Source organism: Phacochoerus africanus, chromosome 3 (genome assembly GCF_016906955.1).
Source record: "Phacochoerus africanus isolate WHEZ1 chromosome 3, ROS_Pafr_v1, whole genome shotgun sequence".
NCBI lineage: Eukaryota > Metazoa > Chordata > Mammalia > Artiodactyla > Suidae > Phacochoerus > Phacochoerus africanus.
The window spans coordinates 150218952-150236851 of NC_062546.1; the positions used below are offsets into that span (position 1 = coordinate 150218952).

The following is a 17900-nucleotide window of genomic DNA, read 5'->3' on the forward strand; positions in this document are numbered from 1 at the left end:
TGGGACGGGAAATAGCCATCAGACTGAAAACACTGGAGCGTTAAGTTAGGGTCCCAGACTTCTCACCCAGTTCACCATAAATACCAGTTCTACGTAATCATTTGGAAACTGAGAGCTGCTTCCCACACCTCTTGCCCATTGTCACTTGTGTAAGGCTCTCTGCTTATCTGTCCTCTTTATAATCCTCTCACTGATCCCTTTTCTTCCAAATTTCCCCACTGTAGTTCATAAAAATTCAGATTCATAGTAGACAAACTCTTCACTAATTCTCACACTCCAAAACTTAAGTGAAAGCTGCTCATCTCCCATAATACTGGTCTCTCTTATTTTAATAACATTGTGTCTCTCAGTCAGTATCAGCTTCTTGCTTCAAGGCGTTACAGAATGGGCTACTCTTGCTATCTCTGATTCTTTTCTTCTCCTTTGTTCATTCATTAAATGACCATGACTTGGTGTCCAGTATCACTGCTCTCCTGAAACTACTCTAGCAAATCTCAGTAACCTCCAATGTGTCAAAGGGAAAGAACATTCCAATTCAAAATGGCACCCCTTTGACAATTATGTGATAATATCAGGAGGACCTCTATTTTTTTGTTGTTGTTGTTTACATGCTATACACTTTAAGGTTTGAGGTTATCATGGACATTTCCCCCACTCTGGAAGTTGTCTTCCTTTTGTAATGTTTTATGCCCATAACCCTTTGTGTATCCAATTCTGAGCTGTTACAAAGAGGACATCCTATAGCTGTATATTGGGTCCCTAAGCTAAGGATGAAAATTCTGGTAACTATGTCGAAATCCTATTAGCAATTTTAGCTAGCTCGAGTATAAACCTGAGTTATTGAAGTCCTCTCTCAGAATGATTAATGAATTGACCAAACTGGGAATTTCAGGATTGAAAATATTGTTTGGTATTTCTGTGTTTACTTAGTGAACTTTTTTGCAGGCCATTTGTCTCAGGTAATGTGGAAAACTTTTTAATTCTTGGGGAAAAAAGAAAATCCAGATTTTAAAATTATTTGTCCTCCTAATCTTGATGAATTATCCAATACTTTTTCCAGGTGGCTGGCTTAGATCTGAAATGCAGGGTTTCCCAGAGATTTCAATCTCATTTATATAAGTGACCACATATAGACTGTGTGTGTCCTTCTCCAAGCACAAAACACTAAATGACAATAAAAATTGGTAGACCACTCAAGTTATTAGAGATCACATTTTTTTCATAACACTTGCATGCCCTCTTTTGTTTAGAACTTGGGCAATCACTTACAACCATAAAGAAAAACTAGTCTTAAGTAAAATATTTACAAATGAATTAAGCAATACAAGAAAAATTCTTTGTTAGTCTAAGCTTTACAAATACACTAATGAAAAGTATATCCTTGCTCTATATTCATCACTCAAGTGAAAAAATACACACTCTTTAATGATCTGTTAACCAACATTAAGTAAAATTAACCAAGGCATACCAACAGAATCCTTACAGCTATTTTTAGAATCTAAACTGCATCTGGCCTAATATGTTATTAGCATTACTAGGCTAGAAAACTGGAAGAAACCCACTGAGCAATATCTGAGTAATGGATGAATAATGAACAACAAACTAATTACATATAAAAAAATATTACTGCAATGTGCAATGATGCTTCTAGAACTTACAACCAGACATTCACCATTTAATTACTGCCTTCGACTGTCAGACTTTCAAACTGGATTAATACAAAGTTTTCATTGTTTCAAATGTTAATGTAATTAATCTTCTTTAAATAAATTACTTTTTCAAGTCAAATCAATTTCAATACTTGAAACACATGCACAAATACATTTACACTATTTTTTTAATATTACATCAGGAAAAAATATTTCTATACCTGTGAAAGTACCTAATAACACTGGTTTATTAATCACCTTTAAAAATATTATTAGAACTATTTTGGCCTATTTTTCCATCATTTATTGTCCCTGAAAGAAATTTCACCTCATAATGATCCTTTTCAGATTCTCCATACCTTGGCTTGTTAAAAGTAGACTTCTCTAAGCTAAAAAAATTAGAAAAATATTTTTACTCCCAGAAGATTTAGTCTTCTTTAGTCTCTAAATCTTCATTATCCAATATGGTAGCCATTAGCCATTTGAATTATGGCTAGTTCAAATTGTGATGTGCTGTAAGTATAATATACATACTGGAGTTTGAAGATTTAATAGAATAAATTAAAATTTTCCATTAATAGTTTTCATAATGATTACATGTTAATTGAGAATAATTTAGATATAATGATTCAATTAAATATATTACTATATTAATTTCACTTTCTCAAAACTTTTATTGTTGGGTGAGTTTTGGTAAGCTATGGCTTTTAAACAATTGATCCACTTCATCTATTTTGCTGAATTTATGTGCATAGAGTTGTTTACAGTATTCCCACTTTTTTTTTAGGGCCATACCCACAGCATATGGAAGTTCCCAGGCTAGGGGTCGAATCTGAGCTCTAGCTGCTGCCCTACACCACAGCACACAGAAATGTCGAGTCCTTAATCCACTGAGTGATGCCAGGGATTATACCTATATCCTCATGGATACTAGTTGGGTTCTTAACTTGCTGAGCCATAATGGAACTCCCCACATTACATTTTTAATGTCTGTGGGGTGTATAATCATGCTCCATTTTTCATGCCTAAGGCTGGTTGTTTTTGTTTTCTCTCTTTTTACACTTCTCAGGCTGGCTAAAGGCTTATCAATTTTGTGGCCTTTTTTTTTTTAAGAACCATTCACGTCTCCATTGCTTTTCTGTTTTCAGTTTCATTAATTTCTGCTCTTAGCTTTATTTTTTGCCTCATTCTGCTTGCTTCAGTTTTAATTTGCTTATTTTACTAGTTCCTTAAGGTTAAAAACTTAGATTGTTGATTTGAGATATTTATCTTTCTTTTTAATTAAAAAAATTTTAAGTAGAGTTGAGTTACAATGTTGTTTTAATATCTCCTAGAAAAGAGAAAAGCAGATAGGGGCTGGACTGATACTCACAGGCAGACCAAAGTATCCAGCACAATCTTGAATGTTGACTACATGGTCAAAAAGGGTTTATCTCTTTCTAAATCTAAGGTCTGATGCTCTAAAATCTACATGTGGCTATTAGAAAATTCACAATTACATATATGTTCAATAAATCATCCTCGGATAGTTGGATATTTACATGTAAAAGAATGAAACCGGACCTATGTCTTACACCACTTACAAAAAGTAACTGAAAAGGGATGGAGGCTTAAATGTAAGATTTGAAACCATGAAACTCCTAGAAGAAAACATGGGAACAAAACCCCTTGACATGAGTCTTGGCAATAATTTTTTGAATATGACCTCTAAAGCATAAGCAGTAACCTTAGGAGTTCCCGTCGTGGCGCAGTGGTTAACGAATCTGACTAGGAACCATGAGGTTGCGGGTTCGGTCCCTGCCCTTGCTCAGTGGGTTAAGGATCTGGCGTTGCCGTTAGCTGTGGTGTAGGTTGCAGACACGGCCTGGATCCTGCGTTGCTGTGGCTCTGGCGTAGGCCGGCGGCTACAGCTCCGATTAAACCCCTAGCCTGGGAACCTCCATATGCCGCTGGAGCGGCCCAAGAAATAGCAAAAATACAAAAAAAAAAAAGCATAAGCAGTAATCTTAAACATAAGAAAGTGGGACTACATCAAACTAAAAAGCTGCTATACAATAAAAGAAACCATCAACAAAATAAAAAGGCAACATATAGAATAAGAAGATATTTTCAAATAATATTTCTGATATGGGGTTAATATCCAAAATACATAAAGAACTCATAATCAATAACAAAGAAATCAAATAGCCCAATTTAAAAATGTGCAAATGACCTGAATAGACAGTTCTCCGAATTAGACATATGAAAGGCCAATAGATATATAGTAAAAGATTCTCAACATCACTACTCATTAGGGAAACGCAAATTAAAACACAATGAGATATCACCTCACACCTGATAGAATGACCATCATTAAAAATAAAAGAATAAATAACTGCTGGCGTGGATGTAGAAATAAAAGAATCTTCATGCACTGTTGGTGGGATTGTAAATTGGTCCAGCTACTATGTAAATCAGTATAGAAGATTCTCAAAATGTTGAAAATAGAACTACCAAATGATACATTTCTATGAATATGCCCAAAAGAAATGAAAATGGTATCTCAAAGATATATGTACCCCCATGTTCAAAACAGCATTATTTACAATAGGCAAGACATAGAAGCAACATAAGTGTCCATAGGTAGATTACTAGATAAAGAAGTTGTGGTATATACATGCAATGGAATATTATTCAGCCACAAAAATGAGTGAATCCTACCATTTGCAACATGAATGAACCTTGAAGTTATTATGCTAAGTGAAATAAGTCAGACAGAGAAAGACAAATACTGTATGTTATCACCTATATGTGGAATCTGAAAACAAAACAAACAAAAAAATTGAGCTCATGGATATAGAAAACAGATTGGTAGTTATCAGGCAGAAGGTGTGGAGAGGGGGAACTGGAGAAAGGTGATCAAAACTACAAACTTCCAGTTATAAGAATAAATTAGTACTAGGGACGTAATGTACAACACGAACACGATGTATACAGCTAACACTGCTGTCTGATATTGGGGAAAGGTGATAAAAGAGTAAATCCTAGGAGTTCCCATCACAAGGAGAATTTTTTTTCCTTTTTCCTTTTCTTCTTTCTTTTTTAAAAATTGTATGAGCAGATGGAGGTTAGCTGAATCTATTGTGGTGATCGTCTTACAATACACGTAAATCAAACCATCATGCTATATGCCTTAAATTTATACGGTGATGTAAGCTAATTAAGTCTCAACTGGAAAAATAAATAAAATTACCTATGCAATTGCATTTGTGGTTCACATTTTATATTTATATTTACTGCTGCTCTAAGAAGTATAACACACGGGCAAAGCATTTTATTTCCAACACATTGATAAAAGTTTAATAGCCTATGGGATCACTGAATCAAAGAATCTCAGGCTCCCAGAAGGCAGTCAGCAATAGCCTTCAGTGGTTTGGGTCTCTCTAGTTCCAATTATGTAACAACTTGGGATATATTTTGAGCTGAAACTTAAAGCAAAAAAAAAACATGTCCTATGAAACTGAATCTTACAGCTCATGGTTCTTTAGAGTTCCCTCTCTACTGACAGAGTAATTAGGATTTCTTTAAGAAAATCATACAGCCATATGATTATATGCATGAGTTATGGAGCTGAAATGTGAAACTTCTCTCACCTTCTTTGTCTTCTCATTTCATTGGTTGACCCAGTGCCTAAAATTTGTGCCACAGAAGCCCTCATACTGGTGCTCTGGCCTGAAACCTGGGGCTTTGGTTTCCCTCCCATCACTGTGTCTATGAGACAAAGCAGTGGGGACAACAGAGAGAGGAAAAAAAAATGTAAATTTAAGGCAAATTCAGGGACCATAGTTCCTCTGGTCAGAGACAGGACCCCACTTTCAGAGATTTAGGCACCGCCTGGCTGCCTCCACCCTCACCATCACTGCTGCCTTTGGAGGGACTGCCCAGGCTGGGGCAGAGTATCTGTCCTACTCACAGAAGTCCTCGTTCTAGTGCTCAGACCTGAAAGAGAAGACTTTTTTGGAATTTTTCTGTCCATATCTGATGCATACTTCACAGTGTCAACTTGCTTTGAATCTAAGCTGGGTAATCCTGAAGAGAGAAAAAACACTGCTGGCTTGGTGGTCTTCAGAAATCTGATCTTTTCCCCTAATCTCCTTGCTAGTCCCTCCTTTTCAGCACCCTCAATGTACACACATTCTGCCAAGGTTTGTAGCTGCACTTAGTGGAGACAGGATGGAGGGTGCTTATTCCATCTTGCCTGAGACTGAAAGAGTATCCCATTTTAAGACAATTTTTTTTTTTTTTGGCTTTTTATGGCTGCACCTGTGGTATATGGAGGTTCCCAGGCTAGAGAGTAAATCCCGAGCTGCAGCCACTGGCCATGGCAACACAAGCCATGGAAACATGGGATCCAAACCATGCCTGCAACACACACCACAGCTTGTGACAAAGCCAGATCCTTAACTGACTAAGCAAGGCCAGGGATCGAACCTTCATCCTCAAGGACACTAGTCGGGTTCTTAACTTGCTGAGCCACAATGGGAACTCCAAGACAATGGGATCAATGGCATCTCTGCAGCTGCAGGACGGGTTCAACCCCCAGCCTGGCATAGTAGGTTAAAGGATCCCACATAGCAGCACCTGCAGAGTTGGTCACAACTGCGGCTCAGATCTGATCTCTAGCCAGGGAACTCTATATGCCTGTGGGGCTGCCAAAAAAGGACAAAAAATGAGCAGAACACTTGAATAGAAATTTCTCCAAAGAAGATAGACAATTGTCCAGTAGGTACAAGAAAAGATTTTAAACTTCATTAGTTATTAGAGAACTACAAATCAACACCACGAGACACCACTTCACATATAATAGAATAGCTATCATTAAACACAACACACACACACACACAAGCACACACAAACACAGTGAGAGAGAGAGAAAAAATAACACGTTTAGCAAAGATATGGAGAAATTGGAATACTTGTGTGTTGTTGGTGGGAATGTAATATGGTACAGCTACTATGAAAAACATTTTGGTGTTTCCTCAAAGAGTTAGAAGAAAAATGCCCTATGGGAGTTCCCTTCATGGCACAGTGGAAACAAATCTGATTAGGAACAAAGAGGTTGAGGGTTCGATCCCTGGCCTCACTTAGTGCATTAAGGATCAGGTGTTGCCGTGAGCTGTGATGTAGGTGGAAGACGCGTCTCAGATCCTGCATTCCTGTGGCTGTGGCCAGCAACTGTAGCTCCAATTTGACCTCTAGCCTGGGAAACTCCATATACCACAGGTGCGGCCCTAAAAAAAAAAAAAGGAAAAGAAAAAGAAAAAAAATGCCCTATGACCTGGCAAGTCCACTCCTAGATATACACCCAAAATAACTGAAAACATGTATTCTAACAGATATATGTGTAAACCAGTGTTCACTGTAGCATTATTCACAATAGCTGAAAATAGCTGAAAACCCTATTGTCCATGGACAAATGTACAATGTGGCATATCTATGTATTTCAATATTATTCATTCATAAAAAGGAATGAAGTTCTAATACCGGTGACAACATAGATGAATGTTGAAAACAGCATGCTGAGTGAAATAAGCCAGACAACACAAGGACAAATATTATATAATTTCATTTACATGAATTCATACGGGTGGAAAGTAGATTAGCAGTATCAGAAAAGGGAGAGTGGGAGTCATTGCTTAATAGATACAGAGTTCCTATTTGGAGTGATGAAAAATTTGGGGAAATTGATACTTGTGATGGTTGAACAACACTGTGAATGAAATTAATGCCACTAAATTGTACATTTAAAAATGGTTGAGGAGTTCCTGTCGTGGCTCAGTGGAAATGAATCCAACTAGGAACCATGAGGTTGTGGGTTCGATCCCTGGCCTCACTCAGTGGGTTAAAGATCCAGCATTGGTGTGAGCTGTGGTGAAGGTCGAAGATGAGGCTTGAATCTGGCATTGCTGTGGCTCTGGCATAGGCTGGCAGCACCAGCTCCAATTAGATCCCTAGCCTGGGAACCTCCATATGCTGCGGTTATGGCCCTAAAATAGACAAAAACAGACAAAAATATTGGTTGAAATTGCAAATTTATAATATATATTTTACCATAATAAAAATTCTTAAATAATGCATTCATAGTAAGTACTCCTGTTTACAGAAAATCCCACTATTCCTTCTTTAAAGAATACATTTTAGTAAGACTTTAAACTTTACTAATAATATATTCTATTCATTTTTAAGTAAACAGAAACAGGACAGAAATAAACATTCACTGAGTCAGAAATTTAGTTAGAATCAGGGAGCCAATAGATTTATGAGTAAATCAGAGATGACATTTTTTAGTATTTTATACTCTAGAGTGCCATTCTTCACTGAAGGCTAATATCATTTACTTACAAATATAGGAACCACGGTCTAGAGATTTTCTTGGTTCTTACAGTCCTAATTCTTTTGGACAATAGCAATGTAGTTGCTTGGAAGACAGATGCTGAGGGGACGAATGCCCTCAGCAACATCTCTACGGAATTTCCAGCTCCTCTTTTCCTGAACCACCTGAGGACACAGTACTGACAGTGGCACAGACAGCGCTTCTTTACCTGCTTACATCTCCCTATCCCCTTTCTTGAATTTTTTTTTCTCATGAGAAATAATCAAGTATGGGAGTTTCCATTGCAGCACAGCAGAAACAAATCTGACTAGTATCCATGAGGATCTGGGTTTGATCCCTGGCCTTGCTCAGGGGGTTGGGGATCTGGCATTGTTGTGAGCTGTGATGTAGGTCACAGACGTGGCTCAGATCCCTTGTCGCTGTGGCTGTGGCATAGGCCAGTGGCTACAGTTCCAATTCGACCCCTAGTTTGGGAACTTCCATATGCCGTGGCTGCGGCCCTAAAAAGAAAGAAAGAATCAAGTATGATTTGGGAATCTAGATGCTTTCAGGGAATGAATGCTTTTCCACATGATAATGTTTTCCCCACTGAAAATAGGGAAATATTTTTTTCTCTGGATGTTCCACTGGAATAGTTGAGTACATTGCTGAAAGGAAAATAAGATCTCTGGGGTATAGACATTACCAACATTAGAAACACTCATAAAAATTCTGTTTTCAGAATTTTCCCTTTAGTCTAAATTATTAGGGTTTGAGATAATTTTCAATGGAAGGCAGAAAACAGCTTTTCTATCAAATTAAACATCCAAATTTCTCTGATATATTAATTCTTAATGGAACAGTTACACCACTTTTTCTTTTAAAGGCAGCAGGCACTTCCATAAATCATTGTGTTCCTCCCCAAGATTTCCTTTTTAGGTATTTAAGGGTCTCTGTTATTATCATAATTTTTCACACAAAGAACCTGAGACCAGAGAGGCTAAAATGCTTTGTCTAAAGCAGAGTAGACTCAGCAGAATATTCCTACAGCCTCCCAACACTTGTAAGAGTACATTCCATTTTATAATTAGAACAAATCCCAGGGCCCTGTGCCTAGGAAAAGAACTGGAATGAATATTAAATATTAAACATTATTGGCTTATTGAACTACTAATGTCCCTATCATTCAAAAAGCTCATATTAAAACTAACTTGGCACAACAACTTTCTGCTACAGTTAAGAGTGTATTTATCCCAACAGCATAATAACTAGTAAACTGATTAAATTAGTGATCTGCAATACAGAATTCACATTTTTCTCATTTAAAAAAGTCTCCTGCCAGAAAATCTGAAACTGACTTCAGACTCCTTGATTTTTAAGTCAATAGTATTGGAAGATGAGGCTACTACTTAGAATCTCTTGAGGGTAGGTGGCTGGTTTGGTAGGATGGGTGGTGAAGGAAGATACGGGAGATGGACATAAAGAGGTCCTGCCTGGAGGCCTATGTGAAACCCAAAGTCCTTTTTATTTATTTATTTATTTATTTATTTATTTATTTATTTATTTATTTATTTTTATTTTCCCACTGTACAGCAAGGGGGTCAGGTTATCCTTACATGTATACATTACAATTACATTTTCCCCCACCCTTTGTTCTGTTGCAACATGAGTATCTAGACAAAGTTCTCAATGCTATGCAGCAGGATCTCCTTGTAAATCTATTCTAAGTTGTGTCTGATAAGCCCAAGCTCCCGATCCCTCCCACTCCCTCCCCCTCCCCCTCCCATCAGGCAGCCACAAGTCTCTTCTCCAAGTCCATGATTTTCTTTTCTAAGGAGATGTTCATTTGTGCTGGATATTAGATTCCAGTTATGAGTGATATCATATGGTATTTGTCTTTGTCTTTCTGGCTCATTCACTCAGTATGAGATTCTCTAGCTCCATCCATGTTGCTGCAAATGGCATTATGTCATTCTTTTTTATGGCTGAGTAGTATTCCATTGTGTATTCAAAGTCCTTTTTACTTGTAACTTCACATTCTCAGACCCACATGCAGAGAGAGAGAATGGTCCCAAAGATTCCATTGCCCATTATGGCAAGATCCACTATAGAAAGGAACCTTTGATTCATATTTTCCCAATCATTTTTATAAATAAAAGGCCTAGGAGGCTAGCCCACAGCAGGAAGACTGGCATAAAAGGACAAAACTTTACAACTGAGAAGCACAAGCAACTTCTGAAGCTGGAGCCTGTAAAACATAAAGCGCTTTTGCAGCTGAGCACGTGTAGGATTTAGGTGTGCAAATTTGTGCATACTTGTTAAGAGCAGATCAACTGCTCTGCTACATAAAGAATTCTCCCCAGAGTTGTGGGGCTGGACAGGAATAGGTTCGGGGAGAAAGAGGTTGCCTTTGAGACCCAGACTGCTATGCATTTCCCAATCAACCATAGTTCATCAGTGGCCCTGAATGTGTTGCCAGCTGTTAGTGGGACCTGGGGAAGGGATGAAGTTTCAAATCCAGGTTAACTTCAGAAACAGTTGACAAGTGCATATTGGAAGGGCTGAGAAAGTAAACCTCTGGTGACAGGCAGGATTGTGAGAAAGCACTGGGTTTCCACAAGCGCTAAAATTGAGCTTTTTCTGTAGCACTAAGACATTGAGTTGTTAGCCAAATTACATGAGTTAGTGGCATAATTAGTGCTGAAATATAGATATTTTGATTCCTGGTTCTATGACTGCTCACATCATCATGTGTTTTTTTTAAGATACACGAAGAAGTTCCTGGTGGCCAGAGATTTCTACCTTGAAAGATAACTGAGAGCACAGAGTTGTCTACACAGGAGAATAAATTCTGGATTCTCACAGCCCCCGGCCTCAGTTATAACTCTTTCTTCGACTTCTCAGCCTGATTTACCCACTTACTTTGATTACTGTCCAATCAGAAAGCCACTGCTGGTATGACACATCGGATGCAGATCAGATCTGTTTCTAAATCTAGGAAGCAAGTGTAAATTCCAACCTAGATGTTCAAAGATGCCAGTAATATTAAAGTACTAAAGCCACAGAACATCTAGTCTTTGCAGGCTTCTGAATCAAAGCTCTTTGATCTTAGTGATGACATTCATTTGCCTCTGAGGGTTATTACTCACAGCATTGGCTGCAGCACATAGCTCCATTCTCAGAAGGGGAAACCACTTGGGGTTTAGTGCTTTACCTGTCACCATCTTGAAGTTCTTAACAATTTATCTTTGAATGTGTTTTATAAGTGAAGTCCAGTGGGACAACAGAGGAAATGTTGGGAGATGGGAGCCTCATCTCGCATGTGGTCCTGCCTCCCAAGGAAAGAGGAGAGATTCTGCTATCCTGTCTGCTCCCCGTCCCTGCTCAGTGACCTCTGCCATCTTCCTTGGCAGAGGTCAGGGCACAGCTTGGAAGACTGGCCTGGCCCACACCTTGTGCACTGGGCCAGGGCTGAGGCCCAGCACCTGTGAGGGGCTGCACTCACCCCATATATATCCCCATGCCTGAAGGAGGTAAGAAGAACACCGTGAAGGGCCAAGAAAAAGCTTTTTCCTACTTTTTGAACAGGAAGCCCCACATTTTTCCTTTGTGTTGGGCTCCCAAATTACATTCCTATACCTGATTAGATACCTTATCTGGCAATCTCAAAGCCAAGTTGTTTTTAGATTCTTAATAACTACAGCATTATATGCTATAACTCTGAATTTACTAAAAGTATTCTTCGGTTTTAAGAATACTTTTTTTTTTTCTATTTTATTTATGTATTTATTTATTTTGCTTTTTAGGGCCACACCCATGGCATATGGAAGTTCCCAGGCTCGGGTCTAATCAGAGCTACAGCGGCTGGCCTACACCAGAGCCACAGCAACTCGGGATCTGAGCCACATCTGTGACCTACACCACAGCTCACGGCAACACCACATCCTTAACCCACTGAGCAAGGCCAGGGATAGAACCCACAACTTCATGGTTCCCAGTCAGATTCATTTCTGCTGTGCCATAACGGGAACTCCAGAACTCTTAATAGTAAATATAAAACCAGATATTTTTAATAGCTTAAGAGAGGGAATTATTGCTAGCAACAAAAATATTATTAACAATAGAAAAATTGGAACTGTTGTAATTTGACAGTATGTTGAATGAAATGGAAAAATGATGGAATTTCTTTTTTTTCACTGAAGGAGCCAGGGGGGAAAAAAGTACTTATTTATCTATGGCAAAAATATTATCAGTCCATATTTTCTACCACATTGAGGAAAGTTAAAAAAAAAAAAAAAAAAAAACCTCGGTACACCTCTCCAATGCTGGTGTTTGCTCATAAATAACTATAGTGTTTTTCCATTATCTATGTTAAAATGTCCATAGGCCAGTGACATCAAAGAAATCAAAAGGAAGCATAAGAAACAAGTATTTTGTATCTGCTTCACATCTTAACATCTTACCTTGAGTTTGGCCAAAAGAAGTTCATGATCATGAAGAAGTTTTTTGGTTTCATCTTGATTACGTCCAATTTCTAGAAGATTGGGCTGTGATTCAGCCAATTGAAGTTGCACCCATTTGCCACACTAAAAATAAAAATGAAATAAAATGCACTTTTAGTTCCTCTTGTTCCTTCCCTTTCACCCTTCTCCTTTTTTCTTTTTTTTTTTTAATTTCCAGTTATACTGTGAACACTTTATTCTTTCCACAGAGATAGGCCTTATATAAATTGAAATAGAACAGGTCTAACATAAATCCATGCCCTGCCTTTTCTTTTTTTTTTTTTTTTCCTCTTAGCATAAATTCTTTTCTCTTAGCATATTGGATTTAAATTAAAACCTCCCAAATGAGGAACATACACCATAGACTATTATTATGCAATAGACTATTACTATTCTAATAGTACAAAATTATAGAACAATTCACAAATTTTACATTCTCTGACTCACAAAACTGAATTCTCTAAAAATAGTGACTTGAACTAGTAGGGGGCAAGCTTCACCAAGAGGTAAAGGTTCCATATGTTCAACTCAGGCCGATTAGTGTCTTTACATGGACCTTCTTAATCAGAAAGAATAAATAGCAGATCAAGATTTGTTTAGCTTATTTCAAAGTTAAAATGTAATATCTTCCAAATTTTGTGGTTGAATATTTAGCAAAGTATGGACAACACTGTCAGTGAAATTAGATATCTGACAACTGCCATTTGAATAGTCAATGTTTTCCACATTCAGGACCCTTCCACTACTCTAAGATATAATGTATCATTGCATTTCTTAAGGACTTGCTTTTCTAAGAAACAATAGTCAGTTAAACAAGAGGAACCACCATCAGGCATGTGCATGTGACTGGGTGAATGGTTGAAGAGAAATGAGAAAACCATGTGTTTATTCCAGATCATTAGTGCCCTGAGATTGGAAACAAGAAGCCCATATAGGTCAGACAAGGCACTTCTATTCCTTGAAGATGGACTTTCCACTTCGAATAGCTTGGGGTTGGGTTTATTTTATATGGAACAGCAGTGAATTAAGGGAAACAGGGAGGGAGGATGGAGGGAACGTTTTTAGAAAAACAGTTCAGTTAAAATAAGAGTTTCCAGTATAATTTTAGAGGCTTTTTTTTCTTACTGCCAATTTACCTATGATTCTTTATCATTTTGTCTATACCCATTCTTCCTCACCCTACTCTAAAAAGTGTTTCATATCTCAGGAAAAGAGAAATTAACCTTTTTTTTGTTTGTTTTTTTCTTTTTAGGGCCACACCCACAACATACGGAGATTCACAGGCTAGGGGTCAAGTTAGAGCTGCTGGCCTATGCCAGAGCCACAGAAATGCAGGATCCAAGCCATGTCTGTGACCTACACCACAGCTCACGGCAACCCTGGATCCTTAAACCACTGAGTGAGGCCAGGGATCAAACCTTCATCCTCATGGATGCTAGGCAGATTCGTTAACCACTGAGAGACGACAATGACTCCAAAGTCAACTTTTTTAAAAATAGTAATTTTGCCTCTTTTCCCTCACTGCTAAAATCTGCAGTTACTCAAAGCATCATAAAATCACATGTAAATTATCAATTTTTGCTACTTTTGCTTCAGGCTTCTTTCCAAGACCAGTCATTGCCTTTGAAAATAGAGGTCAAGGGAATCAGCAGAGGCCCTGTTTATGTGAGACCAAGTTTAAAGAACCCTGGGGAATCTGTCTTGGTCAGAACACTTTGCATTCAATGCTTCTAGAGTGAATCATTTTGCTCAATGTCCAGTGCTGCTTTTCTGTTACAAATTTTCACATTAACATAAAATTCTTCAAAGCAATTAAGTGAAATTAAACAGGACTTCTCATCCATGCTTCTTACAAAAGGGCAGAAAAGACATTCAGGTAAGCCTGGGGGGGTCTTGAAAGTTATCGGCTGGTGGGCACCAGCTTGTTTGCTGGATCCCCTTCATTAAACACTGAATTCTTGAGGTCTAAATCTAGGCATAATGCTTCAGGGATTTTTGCAGGACATTTCCATAGGAAATAAAATCATAGATGCCTTCTTTAACCTTAAGATGTGTGTCATCTGTACAAATAAATGGCCAAAATGCTTGACATAAAGTATGCAAAAACTTTTAAGCCCCAAGTGGCTTCAACTTCCTGCAGTTGAGAACAAAACTGACACATGCCCTTTGCACCTTCCCTGGTAGGGTCTTCATTCCCCCAACAATGTGACAAGGATTTACTAGTGCCTCTGCCACCTCAAAACCAATGCTTCAGAATGCACATGTCACGGTCTCTTATTAGGTGTTCCCTGAGCCCCGTCATGTTCGAAACAATGCCACCCCTATGTGCTGGCATCCCCCTCTTTCCTCCTTCATCACATCCACTCTTAAAAGTCACAAACATTTCACAGGTCCACTGGACTCTTCAGCCTGGCAACCAGGAACTTGTAATCACAAATGCTTGGTCTTTAAAAACCAAAGTATATGTAGAGTTTGTTGTTGCTGGTTGTTTTTTTTTTTTTTTTTTTAAATCAAGCTTCTATAGATGTTTCCTGACCAGCTGATAGAGAAACTCTAGTAACTGTCTGAAACTTAGAAGAGGTTTCTCTTAGTTGCCAATTTAAGAAAGCAATTAAGATGTACTTGCTAGGTTTTCTTCTAGGTGCTGTAACTGCCAGTGATGTGGAATGTTGTTTAGGATTATTAACACACAGCAAGAATCCCACAGCCACCCAGAAGAAAGGAAGTTGTTAGCTTACCTTTATGACAGCTATAACGATTTTGGAGTCCCCAGCCTGCACAGCTACTGAACTGACTGTTGTCGTAGAAAATTCCACACCGGGACTTCCACGGCTGGACATGGTATGTTAGAACCAGCGTTTATGCTTTGGGCAGCCTCTGTACAGATGTTTGTCTGCTGGTCATTTCAGGAGGCAACCACTGGGGTTACTTGGATTCATTCAGGGAAAGAGCTCTGCTCGCACTGATTACTCTGCCAAAAGGAAAGAACAGGAGGTTAAAAATAGACAACCCCATTGAGTTTATCATGAGAGAGAGAGAGGAAAGAACGAGAGAGAATAACCACACCCCTAGTATGGTAACACTGAGTGCCTGTTATTTTAGCCATTATCTTAAATGCAGAGGGCAGCTTCTAGCTCTCTTCCTATCAGCTGATGTTTGATAGCAAATGGAAAAAGAATTACATCCTGACAACCCAAATTACTTTAGTCATTGAATCTATACAGTATGGTGGACTTTGAAACCAAGCAGTCATTAACCAGGGTATCAATCTTTGCAAAGTTTTTGAAGTCTCCTTCATGCAAAGAAAATTCCCAAAAATGTATTTTAAAAAAAGTTCTGGTATTTGTTTGGGGATTAAGCCACAAAACTCTTTGAAACACATTTTTAGATTAATCTGCTTTTCAAAAACGTACTGTGCTTTGAAATGCTCACATTTTCTCAGAGTCTCAAATTTCTTAGGGACAGTTAAAAAATATTTAAGTGAGTATTTCTGAATAGATATTTACCATTTCAGGGTTTCTTTGCAACCCTATATTCCACTGAACAGTATTTTCAAGTTGAGTTATCATAACCACTAGGAATTAATATACTTTGCTGTTACCTTTTAACTGCAGCAGGAAAACTTTTAATTTTTTAAGTTTAACATTATATATATTCTGCTACACTTTTTTTAAAGGATATCATTGTACTTCAGATTTGATTTTCATTTTCTCCCACATCCTAGGCACGAAAATTATAGACAGCTTAAATCAGAGCCCAAGATTGGCATATTAATCCTATTGCTAGAAACTCAGCGTGTGTCACAAGTTGTCTGTGGTATTAAACAGCAGCTGTTGGATTCCCTGTCAAGGAACAGCTGAAAATAACACTGAAGCTTAGGTCAGAGGTCAGATGCAAACACATCAGAGATACTGACTCCAGAGTTGCTAGAGCCATCGGAAATCTCTGGAACAGAGCCAGAAAGGAGGATATAGCAATAAACAGAGTTAAATGAGTCCACTCGCTATTTAAGCCCTTAGCTCAATTTAAAAGCATGGTCAGGTTCCGGGCCAATATTCAGAAGACTAAGTCAGCACTAATGCTTTTTCTGCCGAGGTTCTTGATAGCATTCTTGAACCAAAGGCAAAATAGTGCTTTTACATATATTTGGGTGTTCAGTAATTATTTTTGTTTCCAAGAACATGTCCTGTCTACACTGCAGTTATATAGCCATGAGCCAGTTGCCTGCTGCTCCTAGGCTCTAGGAACTTCACCTGAGGCCATGAAGGGAACATTTGGAATGGGCCCAGGAGAGCAGATGCCAAGAGACACCATGATGGAGGAATTTTTATAGATGGTTTCATTTTATGGTGGGGATGGAGGGCTTGCAGAGAACCAACCTGACCTCTCTGTAAGGCTTGCCTCCAAGTTGAAGGCAGACTCCTTCTGCTTATGCAAATAGTTGGTTCAAACAAACCAAAACAAACTGAGTGAAACCCGTTTTCAGCTAATTGCCCTCAAGAAGAAACAAGAGTTGACAACTGTGTCACATAATCTCCACACCCTAAACTAAAATGCCCGGGGGAGCCTTACTTAAGCCATTGTGTACCCTGCCAACCAGAACAGCATACAGTGCCCAGCACCCAAAATACACAGTGCACTTTCCCCCAAAGTTAATCCTATTGTTAGAAACTCAGTATGTATCAGAAATTCCATACAGACCCTCAAGAGGCCAAGGGATCTTTTGTCAGCAGGCTGCCCAGACCACAGCTAGAAAAGAGTGGTTGTGTCCACAAAGCCCCACTTCTGATGGATGATTGTATAAAGGGTGTGGAGGGTGGTGTGGAATGTGTGGAGTCATAGGCCCACAGGAAGGAAGAAGGAGGAGAGAGGGGAGGAGAGAGAACATTGTTGAAAGTCTGATTAATTCCAGGGCTTAAGAGCAAAAGGAATTTGAAATACTTACGATTTTGCTGAAAGATTAATCCAGTGATTCTGAAGCAAAAGTAGTGTCTTTTCTGTGTATAGATGACCTTTCTTTCTATTCAAGAGATGAAGCAGGTCCAGAGTACTGCACAGAAAATATTTTCTGTATTGTTGAGCATGAGCAATAATGCAAACCGCATACAGGAATGTAAGTGGTTTCTAACTTATTTTCTTTTAATTCAAATTCTTGGCTTTAAAATATTTAAAAGACTTGAATCACTTTTTTTCTTCCCGTTCTTTGCCTTCTATTTATTTCCTCTTCAACTTTTTAGTCCTTCTCCCTTCAGAAGCTCTGTTGTTCGGACCTGTCCATCCACATCTAGCTCATTTAGAACCTTGGTCTTTACCGCTTCATCTAGCACCATATTTAATTAAAAATTGCATTATTAACCCTGGAAAACAGTTTAGAGAACAGTAAGTCTAAAATAACTT

At 38.4% G+C, this 17900-nt stretch overlaps 1 protein-coding gene across 6 annotated transcripts in view; it reads right to left on the reverse strand.

Annotated features, from left to right (window-relative positions):
- CCDC141 (coiled-coil domain containing 141) overlaps positions 1-15495 on the reverse strand; it is a 207241-nt gene extending 191746 nt beyond the window's left edge. For 3 of the 6 annotated variants that reach the window (XM_047772988.1, XM_047772987.1, XM_047772985.1), the window contains exons 1-2: positions 15242-15492; positions 12465-12587 (exon numbers count right to left, since the gene is read on the reverse strand). In XM_047772988.1, coding sequence (XP_047628944.1) covers positions 12465-12587; positions 15242-15343 — 225 coding nt within the window. In that variant the 5' untranslated portion in view covers positions 15344-15492. Of the gene's footprint in view, positions 1-12464; positions 12588-15241 lie in introns of all 6 variants that reach the window. The other 3 variants (XM_047772989.1, XM_047772986.1, XM_047772990.1) reach the window with 2 other exon arrangements.
- Positions 15496-17900: the final 2405 nt, after the last annotated feature.